The sequence below is a fragment of the Epinephelus lanceolatus genome, chromosome 22 (assembly GCF_041903045.1).
Source record: "Epinephelus lanceolatus isolate andai-2023 chromosome 22, ASM4190304v1, whole genome shotgun sequence".
Lineage (NCBI taxonomy): Eukaryota > Metazoa > Chordata > Actinopteri > Perciformes > Serranidae > Epinephelus > Epinephelus lanceolatus.
In genome coordinates, this window is record NC_135755.1 from 20634771 (window position 1) to 20650084 (window position 15314).

General features: G+C 40.2%; 2 protein-coding genes across 5 annotated transcripts in view; one reads left to right on the top strand and one right to left on the bottom strand.

The window, feature by feature from the left end:
* col4a5 (collagen, type IV, alpha 5 (Alport syndrome)) overlaps positions 1 to 2076 on the bottom strand; it is a 57952-nt gene extending 55876 nt beyond the window's left edge. The window contains exon 1 of the mRNA XM_033609322.2: positions 1761 to 2076. Coding sequence (XP_033465213.2) covers positions 1761 to 1850 — 90 coding nt within the window. The 5' untranslated portion in view covers positions 1851 to 2076. The remainder of the gene's footprint in view (positions 1 to 1760) is intronic.
* Positions 2077 to 5591: 3515 nt separating this feature from the next.
* The window catches only part of col4a6 (collagen, type IV, alpha 6), a 137853-nt gene continuing 128130 nt past the window's right edge, over positions 5592 to 15314 (top strand). For all 4 annotated transcript variants that reach the window (XM_078164645.1, XM_078164644.1, XM_078164646.1 and 1 more), the window contains exons 1-3: positions 5592 to 5677; positions 5856 to 5976; positions 6156 to 6201. In XM_078164645.1, coding sequence (XP_078020771.1) covers positions 5966 to 5976; positions 6156 to 6201 — 57 coding nt within the window. In that variant the 5' untranslated portion in view covers positions 5592 to 5677; positions 5856 to 5965. The remainder of the gene's footprint in view (positions 5678 to 5855; positions 5977 to 6155; positions 6202 to 15314) is intronic.

The following is a 15314-nucleotide window of genomic DNA, read 5'->3' on the forward strand; positions in this document are numbered from 1 at the left end:
CTTTATTTTTTAGTTTACATACCACTTTTCTTTCACATGATTGTTCACACAATATTCTATTATTAGAACATCTTCAATCCTTATATAATTGTTTGCATTTTGTCATTGGGACATATTTGCCCCTAACAAATTTAGAAAACATTCTGCAGCATGTCAAATAATGTCACTGCCCTGTATTAACTTTTCTCGCTTTTATAAAATCAGCATATTGAGGATTTGATGTGTTTCATGTGGCAGCCGCTCCATCTGGAAAGCAGGGGGAAGCTCACCAAGTTCAGATGTATATTTAGTAGACAAGATGCATAAACTGAGAGGAGGAAGCCACCTGGGTTGTTATTTATTAAGCAGACTGTCCTCTTGAGGACTGTTCTGGACCTCACTCTAAACTTATTAGAAGTTCTGTTTGGTGTAATACAGCCAAAGAAACACATGATGCGAGACAGAGGTATGTAACAGCAGCCTATCCTTACATAGGAACATAAAAAGTCCTTACAGGCTCATGATGAACAGCAAGTGTGCAGGCCTGATTGGACACGCCTCGTGTGTGGGCGGGGCCATGTGCATCAGCATGCAACTAGCTCCATGAATTATTAATGACTAGTGAATATTCATTAGCCTATATAGATTACAGCCTGTTGGAATATTACATGAGAAGTGAGACTTATAGGCGCTTCCACTGATTGATGACTTTGATGGTGGGGTTGCGTCATGCAGGGACGTCAAAGTTGGAGGGCTGCAGCCGGGCTCAGGACACGCTAATTTAAACAAATGCAAGAGTGAAGAGGGGTAAAGAATGCGCAAACACAAACACACGCACACCCCTCCTGGATTTGTACTCCTAAAACATCTCAAGTGGAAGGGGAAAACTCAGCTTGATGCATATAAACTGGTGTTAAAGTCACCAGAAATGGTGCTTCTGCTGTTCCTGGCTGCACATAATTTACGTTTGCATGATGCTAGGAACAAAATCAAGCAATACAGATTGAGTTTATGGTCTATAATTCAATATCCGCCAGTGACAAGATGCTGTCAACATAAAACACACCTGCAGGGGAGATACAACTTCATAAACGCTGCTAAAAATCACAAGCCCTCTCTTCTGGGATGAAAATGGATGTCACCGAACTAAATTACGCACAGCCTATTTCAGCCAGGTGTTGAAGTTAACTTTAATATTTTAATTAGCAGACAAATGTGTGAAGGAGGAAGATTTTGCGCGCTGCACCACCGCGCTTCTCCACACACTTTATGTGTCGTTTGGTTGTTTGAAGTGATCACAAGCATAAAAGACAGATGCAGGCTGAGAAAAGTGCGCCGTGGTCGGCGTGTTGCTACAGGTTGCCTCCTGCTGCAGGGAGCAGGGGAGGAAGAAACGTGATGCGCAGGGGAGCAGGACAGAAACTCCGTCCGATTCTCCCATGAAACTACAAAGCAGAGCTCGTGAAGGTGCTCACGGGCCGCTCAAAAGTGTCGGTAAAGCCCAGCACCACAGGGGTGTAACTGGGTTAATTATTTTCATTGCAACAAAACGGAAACGGCCACGGGATTATTATTAGAGCAGGAGGATAAACACTTGTTATAAAGCAGCCACTCTATTTATAAACCATAGTTGGGCTTGCTGTGGGAGCCGGTGGTGTCCCAGCGCCGGCTGACTGAGAGCAGCAGGTCTCTCGGGTTCTTCATGAGGGTTATCTTGCGGGGCAAAAGCCACCAGATGGTTTTAAATCTCTGCAACAGAACCAAAACGGAAAGGCACTTACCGCAGAGTCGGATCGCTGCACCGCGACGCACAGGGCGAGGAAGAGCAGCGGCACGGCGAGCTGTCGCAGGCTCTTCAAGTCTTTATTCATCTTGGGGGAATAAAACAAGGATCCGCCTGCGTTAACACTCTCAACCTCTACGGCTCTCTACTCGCGTGTCATAGCCCTGCTTCCCCCCCTGCACACTTGCTTCTCAGTGAAATAGAAATAATAAGAAAAGGCACTTCTTCTCGGCGTGTAGGCTGTTGTTGCGCTTGCAGAGGCTCCCAGTGGTCCTGGCTCTGGCACCGTGCGCCTCTGCAGTCCCCCTCTCTAACTTTTTCTCTCCTCGACTTGCCTAGCCGGATCTACTTCCCACACGCAGGGCGCACTGATATTACACACTTGCACCTACACTATCACTCACAGTTCATCTAAAATAAAGTTTCAGGGTGACTTGCACCATAAGATTAGTCCATAAACATGTGCCATTCTATCCAAATACAGATTATTTTATGTTGTTCCACATCATTCTCCCACAATAAAGATCCCCCTAATGTTAGAACCTCGTATGCGCGGATGGATATGGTGCTTTCCTTCTGCGTGCCTCCCCAATCCTACCCAGCGCCTGAGGCTGCACAAAAAAAACTTTGACATTAAACCTTTATTTGACATTTTCTATACGCCTGGACATGTTGCATTCCAGTCAGATTATTAAAGGCCAAATTCTCACTTTTGACTCCTGACAGGAGGATGCTGTTGGCAGAATGGAAGAAAGTAAAAACTCTTCTTTAGAAAAGTAGTTCATCACCCTTTCCTTCTCATACTGCATTCTTTTAAGAAATTTGTGGGGCAGGAGGGAGAAGTCATATTCAACTGCTGGTACTGAATATAATATATAAAACTATATGGATAAAATCATCAAAATGTCCTTAAACACACATGAAGTTCCTATTTTCTTATGAAATATTTGTCCTGAAAGTATAAAACCATTTCAAATGCAGATGACATCCTTCAGGGTCTTCAAGTTATAGAGTAACCAGGAGTTAAGGATCATTGATCTGTTTGACAAGCTTCTCTCTCAGCTTATTTGTTTTAGCTCTTGTTCCTAGAAGGCTTAGGCTACACACTTTTCTCACTATATTAAGAGCCAGGTGCAGGCCAGAATTTTAAAAGGCACTGAGCATCTCAAACACCACTTTCACAGGGTTTGGGGACCTTATGCCCACCAAATAGAGCTAGGGCTGTTGACTTGTGCTTCCGAAGTTCGATACCATCGTAGCTATCTGTTCTTTTATGCTCTGAAGAGTTGGAATAAGATAATTTTGCATATTTAAATTCTAAGTAACCACAAATGTAAAAAGGTCAGTGTATGGTCTAAGGGAAATTTGTGGTGTAAGATCACTAGTTAAAATATAATAGGGGATGTTTGACTTGGAGTTTATTGGACATCAGAGACTGCAAGAAAAATAAGTTTTGTGTTATTGTCATTTTTGCAGTTGTGTGTAATTTGATGTCCTTATTCTCATAATGTCAAATAAATAGGCTACTACAGCTAGTTGCCAGCAACAACAGTCCCACAATAACCCTACCTTCCCAAAGCTTATAATGTTTGATTCATGTTTTGTAACTGTTTAACAATTTAACGGATAATTTTGAAGTTTGTGATGCTGTTGAATTGTGTTATACTGACAGGTGTTTCTATTAGTTTTTCCACCCACAATGAGGAACCACATTTACATTTGTCACCATATAACTGGTATAGACGGGATCTGGCATTGCTGCAAAGATGATCATGAATTCAAAATCCAATGGGCCAATTTTGGCTAACTTTGACGAAAGTTTCGAGCATCTAAGTTTCAGACTTTTTCTACTATAGGCAATGGACTTCAGGTTAAGGTTGCGTGTACAGTTCGGGTAAGTAATATTCTGATTCTAGGAGCAATGAAAAAAGATAATATACCTTCAAATTCCTACATCAGTGCGAAACTAATGAGGTCCCAGGCAGGATCCCTGTGGTACACCACAGCAAGAAAACAAGCTGTCAAGGAGAACAAAGTTGCATTTACTGTATATAAGAGCAATGATGTAATTTAAGCAAGAACATGTATGTAATTTCAACAAAACCTTTTAGTAGATAAATTAACATGTTGTGATAAACTGTTGAAGACTCACTCAAGTTAAACTAAAATAGAACATTTGCAACTGTTTGCAACTTGAGTAAATCAGTGTCTGCACCATATTTAGAGCTTTCAAGAACAGGACAGAGGTGTTAAAACAAAGTTTTCAACTTTATCTCATACTTCAGATAGATATGACAACACAGAGCTATGATAACCCTGCAGTATATGTGCAGCATCTTTGTTTTTGAAAAGTTAAAAGGAAAACTATGATATGCAAATTTATGATGGACAATAGAAATATAATGCAACCACATGGAGTTTATTGGACATCAGGGACTGCAAGAAAAATAAGTTTTGTGTTATTGTCATTTTTGCAGTTGTGTGTAATTTGATGTCCTTATTCTCATAATGTCAAATAAATAGGCTACTACAGCTAGTTGCCAGCAACAACAGTCCCACAGTAACCCTACCTTCCCAAAGGTTATAATGTTTGATTCATGTTTTGTAACTGTTTAACAATTTAACGGATAATTTTGGAGTCTGAAGTTTGTGATGCTGTTGAATTGTGTTATACTGACAGGTGTTTCTATTAGTTTTTCCACCCACAATGAGGAACCACATTTCCATTTGTCACCGTATAACTGGTATAGACAGCATCTGGCATTGCTGCAAAGATGATCATGAATTCAAAATCCAATGGGCCAATTTTAGCTAACTTTTAAGAAAGTTTCAAGCATCTAAGTTTTAAACTTTTTCTACTATAGCCAATGAACTTTAGGTTAGGGTTGCGTGTACAGTTCAGGTAAGTAATAGTCTGATTCTAGGAGCAATGACAATGAATAATATGCCTTCAAATTCCTACATCAGTGCGAAACTAAAGAGGTCCCAGGCAGGATCCCTGTGGTACACCACAGCTAAAAACAAGCTGTCAAGGAGAACAAAGTTGCATTTATCTAAAAGACATAATTAAATTTAAACAAGAACATGAGTGTAATTTCAACAAAACCTTTTGCTAGATAAACTGACATGTTGTGATAAACTGTTGAGGACACACTCAGGGAAGGTTGTCCAAAAATAGAACATTTGCAACTGTTTGCAGCTTGAGTAACTCAGTGTCTGCACCATGTTTAGAGCTTTCAAGATCAGGACAGAGGTGTTCAAACAAAATTTTTAATTTTATCTCATACTTAAGATATATATCACAACACAGAGCCATGAAAACACTGCAGTATCCTATATGTCAGCACCCTTGTTTTTGAAAAGTTTAAAGGAAAACTATGACATGCAAATTTATGATGGACAGCAGAAATATAATGCAACCACATGAGATTAAATGAAAGTTACTGTTTAGTACCAAACTTAATGTCCTTATAGAGACTGGCAGGACTATAGATTGTGGTGCTAATTTTTGCAATGTTTATAGAGAGACTAACTTTTTAGGTATATTATGGGGGGTACAGAAAAGAAAAAATGCAAAAATGTTCATTAATGTTTTTATAAAGCCATAATTAAGTATTATATGTGGAAGTCTTTTTATTATCTTTAATAATGAAATGTTTTCTGTAATTCGCTGCTTTTCTCGTGTTTTAAAACCAGATACAAATTTCTCCTGGACAGATGAGTCCTCTTTGCTGCTCCACACAAACTGACGAGGTTATGATCTGTGTGCGTGGGTAAAATCTCCTGTTGTAGCCAAACGTATGGAGGCATGAATGACATGTGTTGGCCCCTCCTCTCCCTGCTGCTGTGGTACGCTGCAGAGTTGAAGCGCAACAACCCGGAGAGCGCAGCAGCGACTTCGCCGCTGCAACTTTGGTGAGTTGGATAAGCTCTGATTTTATGAAAGAAATCACCCACAGAAAGAGGCAGCTTTCGTGCTGGTTGTGTTTTTACGCGTGAGGCTGTGTGTGTGTGTGTGTGTGTGAATGCGGGGTGTGTTTGGCGGTGGGACTACTTTATCTCTCTCTTTCTGTGTGTGTCTGTCTCCGGGTAGATGACAGGGGTTTTTTGGAGCCGTCGATGAGCGCGTTTGAAGTGCCTTGCTGGTGAAGACAAGGGGATCGAGTCTCGACCTGCGGTTCCCCCTCTGCCAGTCGGATCAAAATGAAATTCCTGTAAGTCGCCTTTCTCTTACAAATCACTCTCCACAGTGATTTCTTCAAAAGTTTTCGGCTTTGCAAACAGCCGCAGCTCTGGTCGCGGCTGCAGGCTACATTAGCCGAGCTCCGGCGCAGTCTACCTGCCAGATAATCACCGGGGGAAACTAACATTGAAATGTTTATTTCTCTGGCAGGATTTGTGTGGTAGCAGTCGCCTTGGCGGTGAGATCTGCGCACGGAGTAAGTCCCATTTGCTTATTATTACACCCCTTCAGGTGAAGTGGCTTCTCCACTCGGTTTATTTAGAGCGCAGATGCAACATATAAACGATGAAGATGAACGTCTTTCATGCATTCTGCCTGTAAAGTTGCCGGAGGAGATACTTTTCATGAATGTTTTACACATAAATGTCTCAGTTTATCCAATGTGACCACTCTACACTACTTAAACCCACTTTTAAATGTGTTTAAAATGACATTTTAACACAGTTTGTTGCATTAATTCAACGTTTAAATGTGTATAAAGTGATTTTCAGACATGTGTAGAGACGCGCACTCTGCACAGGTCTCCAAGATGCCTTTATGCCTCCATGCGTCACGTTGTGGGTGTCTTCAGTCTGTCGCATGAGGAGACACATCTCTGAATATTTTCTTCGTCACGACACAAAATTTTAAAGTGATTTGCATGACTTTTTTAAGTGTCATATTATTGAAATTTAATTTTCCAGTTACACCCAACGTTGCATCATTTGTGCTCTGTCTGAGCTATGGATGTTTTTTTAAGCTTTGGTGTGAAGTTTGCATATATAAGTAGCCCTAGGGACTGAAAAAGCAGTTCATATTTGAGTGGGCCCGCTCAGAGTAATTTGCAATTCAAACCCCGCCCTACTGTTGAATATTTAACATAAGGAGATTATTGGGGCGACGGGCCTTTTTCAAGCCACACCTATGCAAGACTAAGTACTGCTGTGGGACACATCTGCTGCTGCAAGAGTGCAAGCAAATAGGGAATACGACTTTCCTTTCACCACCCAAAAACACATCTAAACATTTAATAATTCATTTTTATTGGTAAATAAGTGCTGTTTACTATACTGTGAATCTGTTTTCCTTAGTTTGTCATTTTAATTTTACCCACTTTTCTCTTTTATTCCATTTTATCACACCTGAAGTCTTTTTGTCAAACCATGTATATCTACATTTCAAGTTCTAGCAACACTTTACTTGAACCCTTCCTATTCAGCATTCATAAGCACCATATAAATGTTTGATAAATGGTTTAAATGCACTTTACTGTAGTTGTAAGCAGATGAAAGAACAGTATGATATGACAGCATCTGTTTATACACAAACCTATGGGTGTCCACATGAAGAGTTAGTAGTTGACAAATACATTAATGACACTTTTATCTGCTTAAAACTACATTATGGAGTGTTATGATGATTTACGAAAGGCTTTTATTTTGCTTATAAATGCTAAAAATTAAAGGGAGTTAAAGTAAAGTGTTTTGATGTCATTTAGGCTGATAGGGGGCAACATGGCTTCGTTCTTGTTCATTGGGCAGGATTTGTGGTTGAAGACGATCAAAAGTATGAGCTATATGTGTAATATCTGTACAATATTTAGCTGATGTGAACAAGAAAACTTCCAAAAGTTTATTTTCTTTGAGCACTCCTTAAAGTGACAGCTTTAAGCTTGGTGACCTCTGAAAACTACATAAGATTTCATCCAGTGGTGACAAAATACCATTTAATCCAAAGCGTCTTATGGTATCTTATATCAGTTTGTAGTTAAATCTAGAGCAACGAATCATACTTTTATGTTTAAGTTGATCTTTATATGTAAAAGCATACAGAGGAACTACTTATTTAAGCAATGAAGTCAATGAAGTGGAGAAAAAAAGTTATATTTAGTTGCATAATACTTAAGTACAAGTACCTAAAATAGCACTTAAGTACATTTCATGGGTAAATGTACCCAGTTAAACCCCACAGCTGCTTATAATATCATAATTCTACACTATACAGCTATAGAGGGAACCAAACCCTCAACCGTAGCAGTGTCAGTGTCTTGCTCTACCAGCTGAGTGACAGGAAATGCTACTAAGATTGCCATCAGCTGTGACAGAGAAGCTGACAGGGAAACATTAAAGCGAATCAGCAGCAAAAAGCTTCCTGTGTCTCAATAGGGCTCATTTGATGAAGCTGCATTGACTTTGAATTGACTCCTCCACCCACTTCCCACCTCCTTGTTGTATTGTGTTGTAGCCTACATCTGTGTGTGTATGTGGGTGGCTGAGTGGATGAATATGTCTGTATGTGTGTTGAGTGACTGACAGATGAGTTCATTGGGTGGTCTGGGCTGACGTAACCTTGGTAACTGTGTCTTTGGGTATCGCCGTGGTGAGGCGGCGGTCCGGCCCAGAGTAATGTGTGCTTTTGGCTGAATTGTGAAAGTTTCAGTGCTGCTGATAGTATAAGACAGGTTTTTCTCAAGTGTTATCAGTGTCATCAGATAAGATTAAATGCATGCATCGATTGTGGCTATGGTTGTGGTAACACTAAAGATAGCACATATCAAGATTGCAACGTTTTAGAAACTTTTGAACTCAAACTGTATAAACATAAACTAATGTTTTTATGTTGGTTAATGGGTGGCTCTTGAATTTGGTTAAAGTGTAAACTAGGTGTATTTTGTATTTCAATTACTGTTCCAGATAAAGTTCATACTGCCTCTTGTTTTTCATGAGATTTGGTCCAGGGCTTGCACACATAAATTTTACCTTGCAACAACTCCATTAGCTTTTAGCTGCGGCCTCCATTGGAATAATACTGTAATATAACCTACTATATGTACTGCTGTACACCATAAAATGCTAATAGTTGCCACCAGTGGATTTTAGTTGATGTACTGTAGCAGAGTTTGGCATCAGAAATGGAAACTCACCATTTATTTCTTCTGTTCTGGACAAAAACAGTTGAATTTTGTGTTTATCTGGTTTGCTAGTTAGGAAGGAGCCTATATTTCTTAGAAGAAGTTTTGAAGGAGCTAGCTTTGGTAGTGGAAGGGTGTAGCGTGTTAGCATTGTTTAGCTTGCTGGTTAGCGAGTTAGCTAAAACCAACAATATGTTCAACTGAACTGACACCTGTCAAGCTACAAACAACAGTGTTACCAGGAGGTAAGAGCTAAACACACACACATTTATTAAGCAACACTAAGTCACATTAAATTCAGAAATATGTGTTTATTTGGTGTATTAGCACGTTAGCATTGTTTAGCTTGCTGGTTAGCGAGTTAGCTGGCTAGTAATGATGCTCGAACCAACATTTTGTTTAGGCTAACTGAGCTAACTCCTCTCAAGCTACAGACTGCAGTGCCAACTGGGAGGTAAGAGCTAAACACACAAACATTAATTAAGCCACAGTAAGTCACAGTGCATTTAGAAATATGTATATGTTTTGGAGTACTAGTGTGTTAGCATTGTTTAGCTTGGTGGTTAGTGAGTTAGCTGGCTAGTAAAGATGCTAAAACCAACAGTTTGTTCAGGCTATCTGAGCTGAGTCTTCTCAAGCTACAGGCCATAGTGCTAAGATCTTAACACGCAAACATTAATTGAGCTATATCAATTCAGTAAATTCAGAAATATGTGTATATTGTGGAGTAATAGTGTGTTAGCATTGTTTGGCTTGCTGGTTAGTGAGTTAACCAGCTAATTATGATGCTAAAACCAATAGTTTGTTCAGGCTAACTAAACTGAGTCTTCTCAAGCGTTAATTCAGTCACATTAACTTACAGTAAATATGTGTATGTTTTGAACTATTTTGCATTATTTTTATTATTAGTAATTAACTCCACACCACAACAGTTTTTTTAGGAGTTCACTACTTTTAGCCCGGTTGTTATATTTCTGGATTATTTCATTGCTAGCTGATTCAGGGGCAGATTTATGTTCCTCCAGGGGTCCTATTTTCCGAACTCAATATCATGTTCAAACGGTTTTAGGTTTGAAGCAATGTTTTTCCTTAGGTCATATGTTAAGTGTATGTTTCCCTGGGTCAGTACGTTGCAGCTTACAGCCGACTGGTGTTATACTCCTTACACCTTCATATTTGTGGCCAAGACAGTTTTCTTGACTTTAAACACTGATATCTCTGCAGTAGCTGAACAGATTTTACAACTCAAACTGCATTTGAAGTGTTCATCTCCCTTTGTTCTTTTGCATTTTGAACTGTGAAGCTGGCCCTTATAAATCTCATACAAGGTTAGTTATCAAGAGGCCTAAAACGATAGGGATGAAGGACTCTGGAAACATAAGGACAACTCAGTTTATTCTCCACTCAGACTTTTTTGGAAAATGATGTTTCAGTGAACATACAGAGAGAGCAAGACGTGTCTGTAAGGGCTGACACAGCTGTTGGCACAGGGAAAACATCACACTCGGGTGAGGAGGAATGGTGAGTAGAGGGGAGGAGGCATGATGGGAAGGACAGGAGGGAGTTAAGGGTCGAAGCAGACAATTCTGTACTACCTGGATGGCTAGGAAATGCACTCTTTACATTTTTTGGAATGCAAGATGGATGGGTTGTACACATTTGTACATATTGTTTAATCTCAGTGTGGTGACAAATTAGGGTTTTAAGAACAAGTTTGACACTTGTGGATTATGTTGTATGAGTGTATTTCAAGGCAGAAATTTAGATTTTTATCCTGTTTGAAATATCTTATGGCAGGTAGTGTTTTTGCAAGTTTAATCTCCAGAAAATACAAATCACATATAGGCTATGTTGTGTTTTTGCTGACATTTTTGATGCTCGCTATGCAGTTTTAGCTTTTTGGATGTCGTTTTCTTACTGTTCCGCACACCCATTGGTTTCCATTTATGTTTGTGTGATATGATAATCAGGTAGCAGACTCTTTAGACTTGCATGAGAAGTGATCAAGTTTGCTTTGTCAAAATTAGGTGTGGGAGTGACGTCTGAGCAAAACTATATGCTTCTCTCAGTTTTTGAATATTAAGTTTCTTAATAAGTTTTCGTTGTTGCACAGTCTGTAATTCTTGGAGATAAATTAATGTGATAAAGCTGTTAATACTGTAGATAATCTATAGAGGTGGCATTTAACGCAAAGGTTTTCGCAGGAAACGTAGGATCTTGAGAATTCAAGAGACACCAATAGAGATGCCAGCAGTGGTTTTGGTGCAAAAATGATGCTGAAAACTTGCACACTGACAACTGGTGCAGGGACATCCAGCTACTCCCCCTCTGCCTCCCTCCCTCCCCTTCCTTGAATTCCTCCAGAGCTTGGCAGGACTTGTCAGGCTGTCTCTCACTCCCTGCAGGTGCTATAGGCTGGAACATTCCAGAAACACTAAGTGAGGCGACTGATCACTGCTTGATTTGTGGTTGCTAGACCCTCCCCAGTTCAACTAAGTCCCCCACCTCCTCCTTCCTTTCCCTTCTGGACTCCTCCCCTCCCTCCCTAACCCGATCATTACCCCCTCACACCCCCTTTTCCTATCACTTTTTGCCCTCACTGCTTCCACAAGTCAGGCAAACCATTACCGGTTGATTTGTGGTTTGATTTGCGAGTGGTGGTCCCCCATAACCTCTTCACCTTCCTGTCTTTTAAGTATTTTTAAGTTCCTCTTTTGCAGAAATTAAAAACCTTTTATTACTGCTTTAAATACAGGAGCTCAAAATGCATTGCTTATAGACCTGAAACTATTTGCAACTATTTTGATATTCAATTCAGTAATTTTCAAGCAACATGGTTGAATGTTTGCTGGTTCCAGTTGCTCAAATCAAGTGTTCTTTGTCATATTTGATGGCAAACAGAATATTTTTTTAGGTTTTGGACAGTTGTTAAAATACAACAAGTAATTTGCAGATGCCACTGTGGGCTCTGGGACATTAAAATGTCTGTCACAATATTCTATTACTATTAATTATTTAATCAAGAAACTATTCAGATTAATTAAGAGTGGAAATAATGTTTAGTTGCAGCCCTATTATCTGCATGTTTGCCATGTGAAGCACTTTGGGCTGCATGTTTGTATGAAAGGTGTGATATAACTTAAGTTGAGTTGAGCTGAGTTAATATCGCTCTTTAAGTGCTTCTGATTCATTATGTGCGCTCACAGCATCAATTTAATGTTTCATTTTTGCTGTGTATGAGAAAAACAAGGTGACAAAAACACAGACCACATAATTGTAGTGCAGACAGACCTGTCAAACTTAATTAAACATAATTTATTACTTCACTCTTGGGTTAAAATATTTCAGGGTTTAAGTATGTGTTGGTTTAAATTATCAGTATGTCCCTGGATGTTTAGGAGTTGCTGTGCTGTAGTTTACATTCCCCAAGGGCTTTTTACTGAAACAAGAATGAACGCTGATAATTAGGGTCAGGATGAGATTAGTGAAGTTTATGAAAAAGTTCTGACGTTGTTTTGAAATGTGATAGGCAAAGAGCTGGGTGGTAAATCCGGAGAGTGTGTGTTTGATGTGACTGGGTCATGCTGCTCTGTCTCGGTTTGTGGTGCATGTCGTCGGTCGTGAAGAGTCAGGAGGTCTGTTTTCTCTGCATCATTTCATTCTTACTTTTTGTTTTTCTGTCTCTTTTCCTTCCCACATAATCCTAATTTCTTTGCATGGTTTAAAGCTGGAATAACCCTTCTATTTCCTCCCTTCAGTCTCACCCTACTATTCTCTCTGTAGTTTCGTCAGAGGAAAACACTTTGTCACTAAGTGCACAAGGAAACCTATAAACCACACATAGCAGGTTTAACGTACCATTGAAAAGCCCCTGCTATTCCTCTCCCACGCCCACAGTTAAGACTCTGCTGCCTGTGTGGTACTTACATGCATTTGTGCATGTTTCCTAGCCCCATAAATTGTATATGCCTCTGTGTCTGTGTGTGTGTTGTTAGTGCAGGTGGGATGAAGGCCCTTTTTTTCCACTGGGAAATACCCTCTTCAAAACTACACATTGGCTTTTCAGGTAGATAATGTCACACAGCAGTGGTGCACATGTAAAGATAATTTGAGTCAAGAGGAGATTAATGTGTGGAATAAATATCAAGTATGCAGAAAGAGAAGTTTAGGCTTAACTGTCACTGAATGCACTGTGGTTGTACACAGTTGCATGTTCTCTGGAAGATTTTTATATAGTGTAGTACACAGCAAATGGCAGAAATAGCACTTATGCTGCTTTTTTGCCTCCTAAAATTGCTGCAATTTAAAAATTACTGTCAGTGTTGACTAATATTGATATCCTTTTCTATTAATCAAGTGAAGAAATCTAGATTTGTACATTTGTGTTCAGTTTTGAAGGAGCAAATGTTTGATTAGCATTATTAGCTTTCCACCTGATGACAGTGACCTTTGTCATATTCATTTGGGATGCACTGAACCTTGCATGAGCCTGGTCTATGATACTGAACAATGTTGAGCAATCTCTGAGATGCTTAACGCCTAATAAGAATCTGTTAAAACATCCAAAAACAACAGCGCGAGAGAGGTGCGTTGGCTTAACTGTTGACAGATGCCGCCTTCTGCCCTCATATTCCCTCCTCTTCATTGGTGTGTTCGTCTTTTACTTGGTAACAGTGTTTGCGTTGCGCAATCCTCCAAAATCCCACCTGTCATGTGTTTGTATCCATCAATCTTTCCATGCATTCCCCAAAACGAAGGCTGTCTGTGTCATGTTTACAGGTATGGGTTAAAGGCATGAGTAGTTTGTTATCTTTGGTGCAGATGTGGACAGGTGTTTATAAATTATTAGTAAGGATGATGGAATCATTGTAATCAATCTGATAAAGTGACGAGGCTGTTGCTGCCCTTCAATAGCTCTTAAGATTATATTAGATTTTTTATTTCCGTCTTTTGCATTCCGACTTTATTTGTGTGTTTTAGCAGCTGATATGGCATCGAGGGTGTTGTTAGTTTTGGCAGCTGTGGTACATACTTGAATTTTGATGCCAAAGTCATTAAATTTATTGGTTTTCTGTTGAACCAATTTAAAGGTTGTGGCAACAAATGGCAGGACAGGACAAGGAGACATGTCATCACCATCATCCTCTGCCATCTGCAGAGTCCTTGGCAGCGCCACTTTCACATTTCGGACCCCCTCCGTCTCGCACACTGTCAGTTTGTCCCGCGATTGGTCACGGTGAACTCCAGGGGTCAGAGGTCGTTGGAGCACAAAGGCAGCAGGGGCTCTCGGCCGCGCCATCGGCTTAACATTCCAGCACTCTGCTCTCCAGATTTGTTTATTGCACTTTGTCTTTTGCTTTTCTGCCTCTCGTGAAAGGAAGACGAGCAAAAACACCTCAAATGGAGAGGGAGAGCAGGGGGAAGTCAGAGGGGAGGGAAGATGGGGGGTTACTCTATCTATGTTCAGGTCCCGGGGGTGTGTTTGTGAAGGTCTTTAGGCTTGTCAGAGAGGAGCTGAGGTGGGGCAGTGTTTGGCTGGCTGGATGCTCGGTGGGAGTGCTGTCTTAGCTTGTTCGACGTGCCCGGTCCCTTCTCCATAATGCCATCACTCCCCTTGGGGCTGTTTGCACTTCAGAAGGATTAGACCTCCAATCTGCTTCTCCTCACTTGTTGGGTTTTCTCTTCTGTCTGTCTGACTTTCATCCTTCCTGTTCTTGCTTCATTTTGTTTATCTTGTCCCTTTCTTTCCTTTCCATACAACACCACCACAATACCGCCCCTTTTTACTCCCAGAAGTCCCTCATCTCTTTATTAGATTTTGACAAATTTGGCAACTTGAAACTGTAATAATCAAAATGTTTGTATCAGCAATGGTTTGAATGACTATGGGCAGATAAGTATCACCTATCTCTGCACTTCCTGTCAGCTCTACAAAGCATTTAAGCAACTTTGAGCTCATTTTCATCCTTATTAACCCTGTTTGTAGCAGCAACAGGGAGCTGTTTTCAATATAAAAAGTCTGATAAACCCACTGTATGTAAACCCACTGTGCACTGCAGACGACAGACAGACAAAGTAAGCAACTAGCTGGTAAATGTAGTGGAGAATTTAGCAGCTTAAGAGCCAGATGTTTCCCTCAGTAGCTGGTGGAGACCAAAACAGAGCTAAAAAAGCAAATATGGGAGTTGATTTTTGCAGAACTGCACAAGTTGTAACTTGGTGTTATAAAAACCAAAAAATGCTATACTAACCTTATTAGCTTTCTACCTACAAAAAAGATCAGAACAAAACAGAGACCTTTTATCGCTAATGTCTATTTTAAAACAGAAACCATGGCAACTTAACCCCTGAGGTCTATCAGTTTGTTTTGAAGTCAGGGAGCCTGACAGGTTCAGTTCCCACTTTGCTTTGATGCTCCA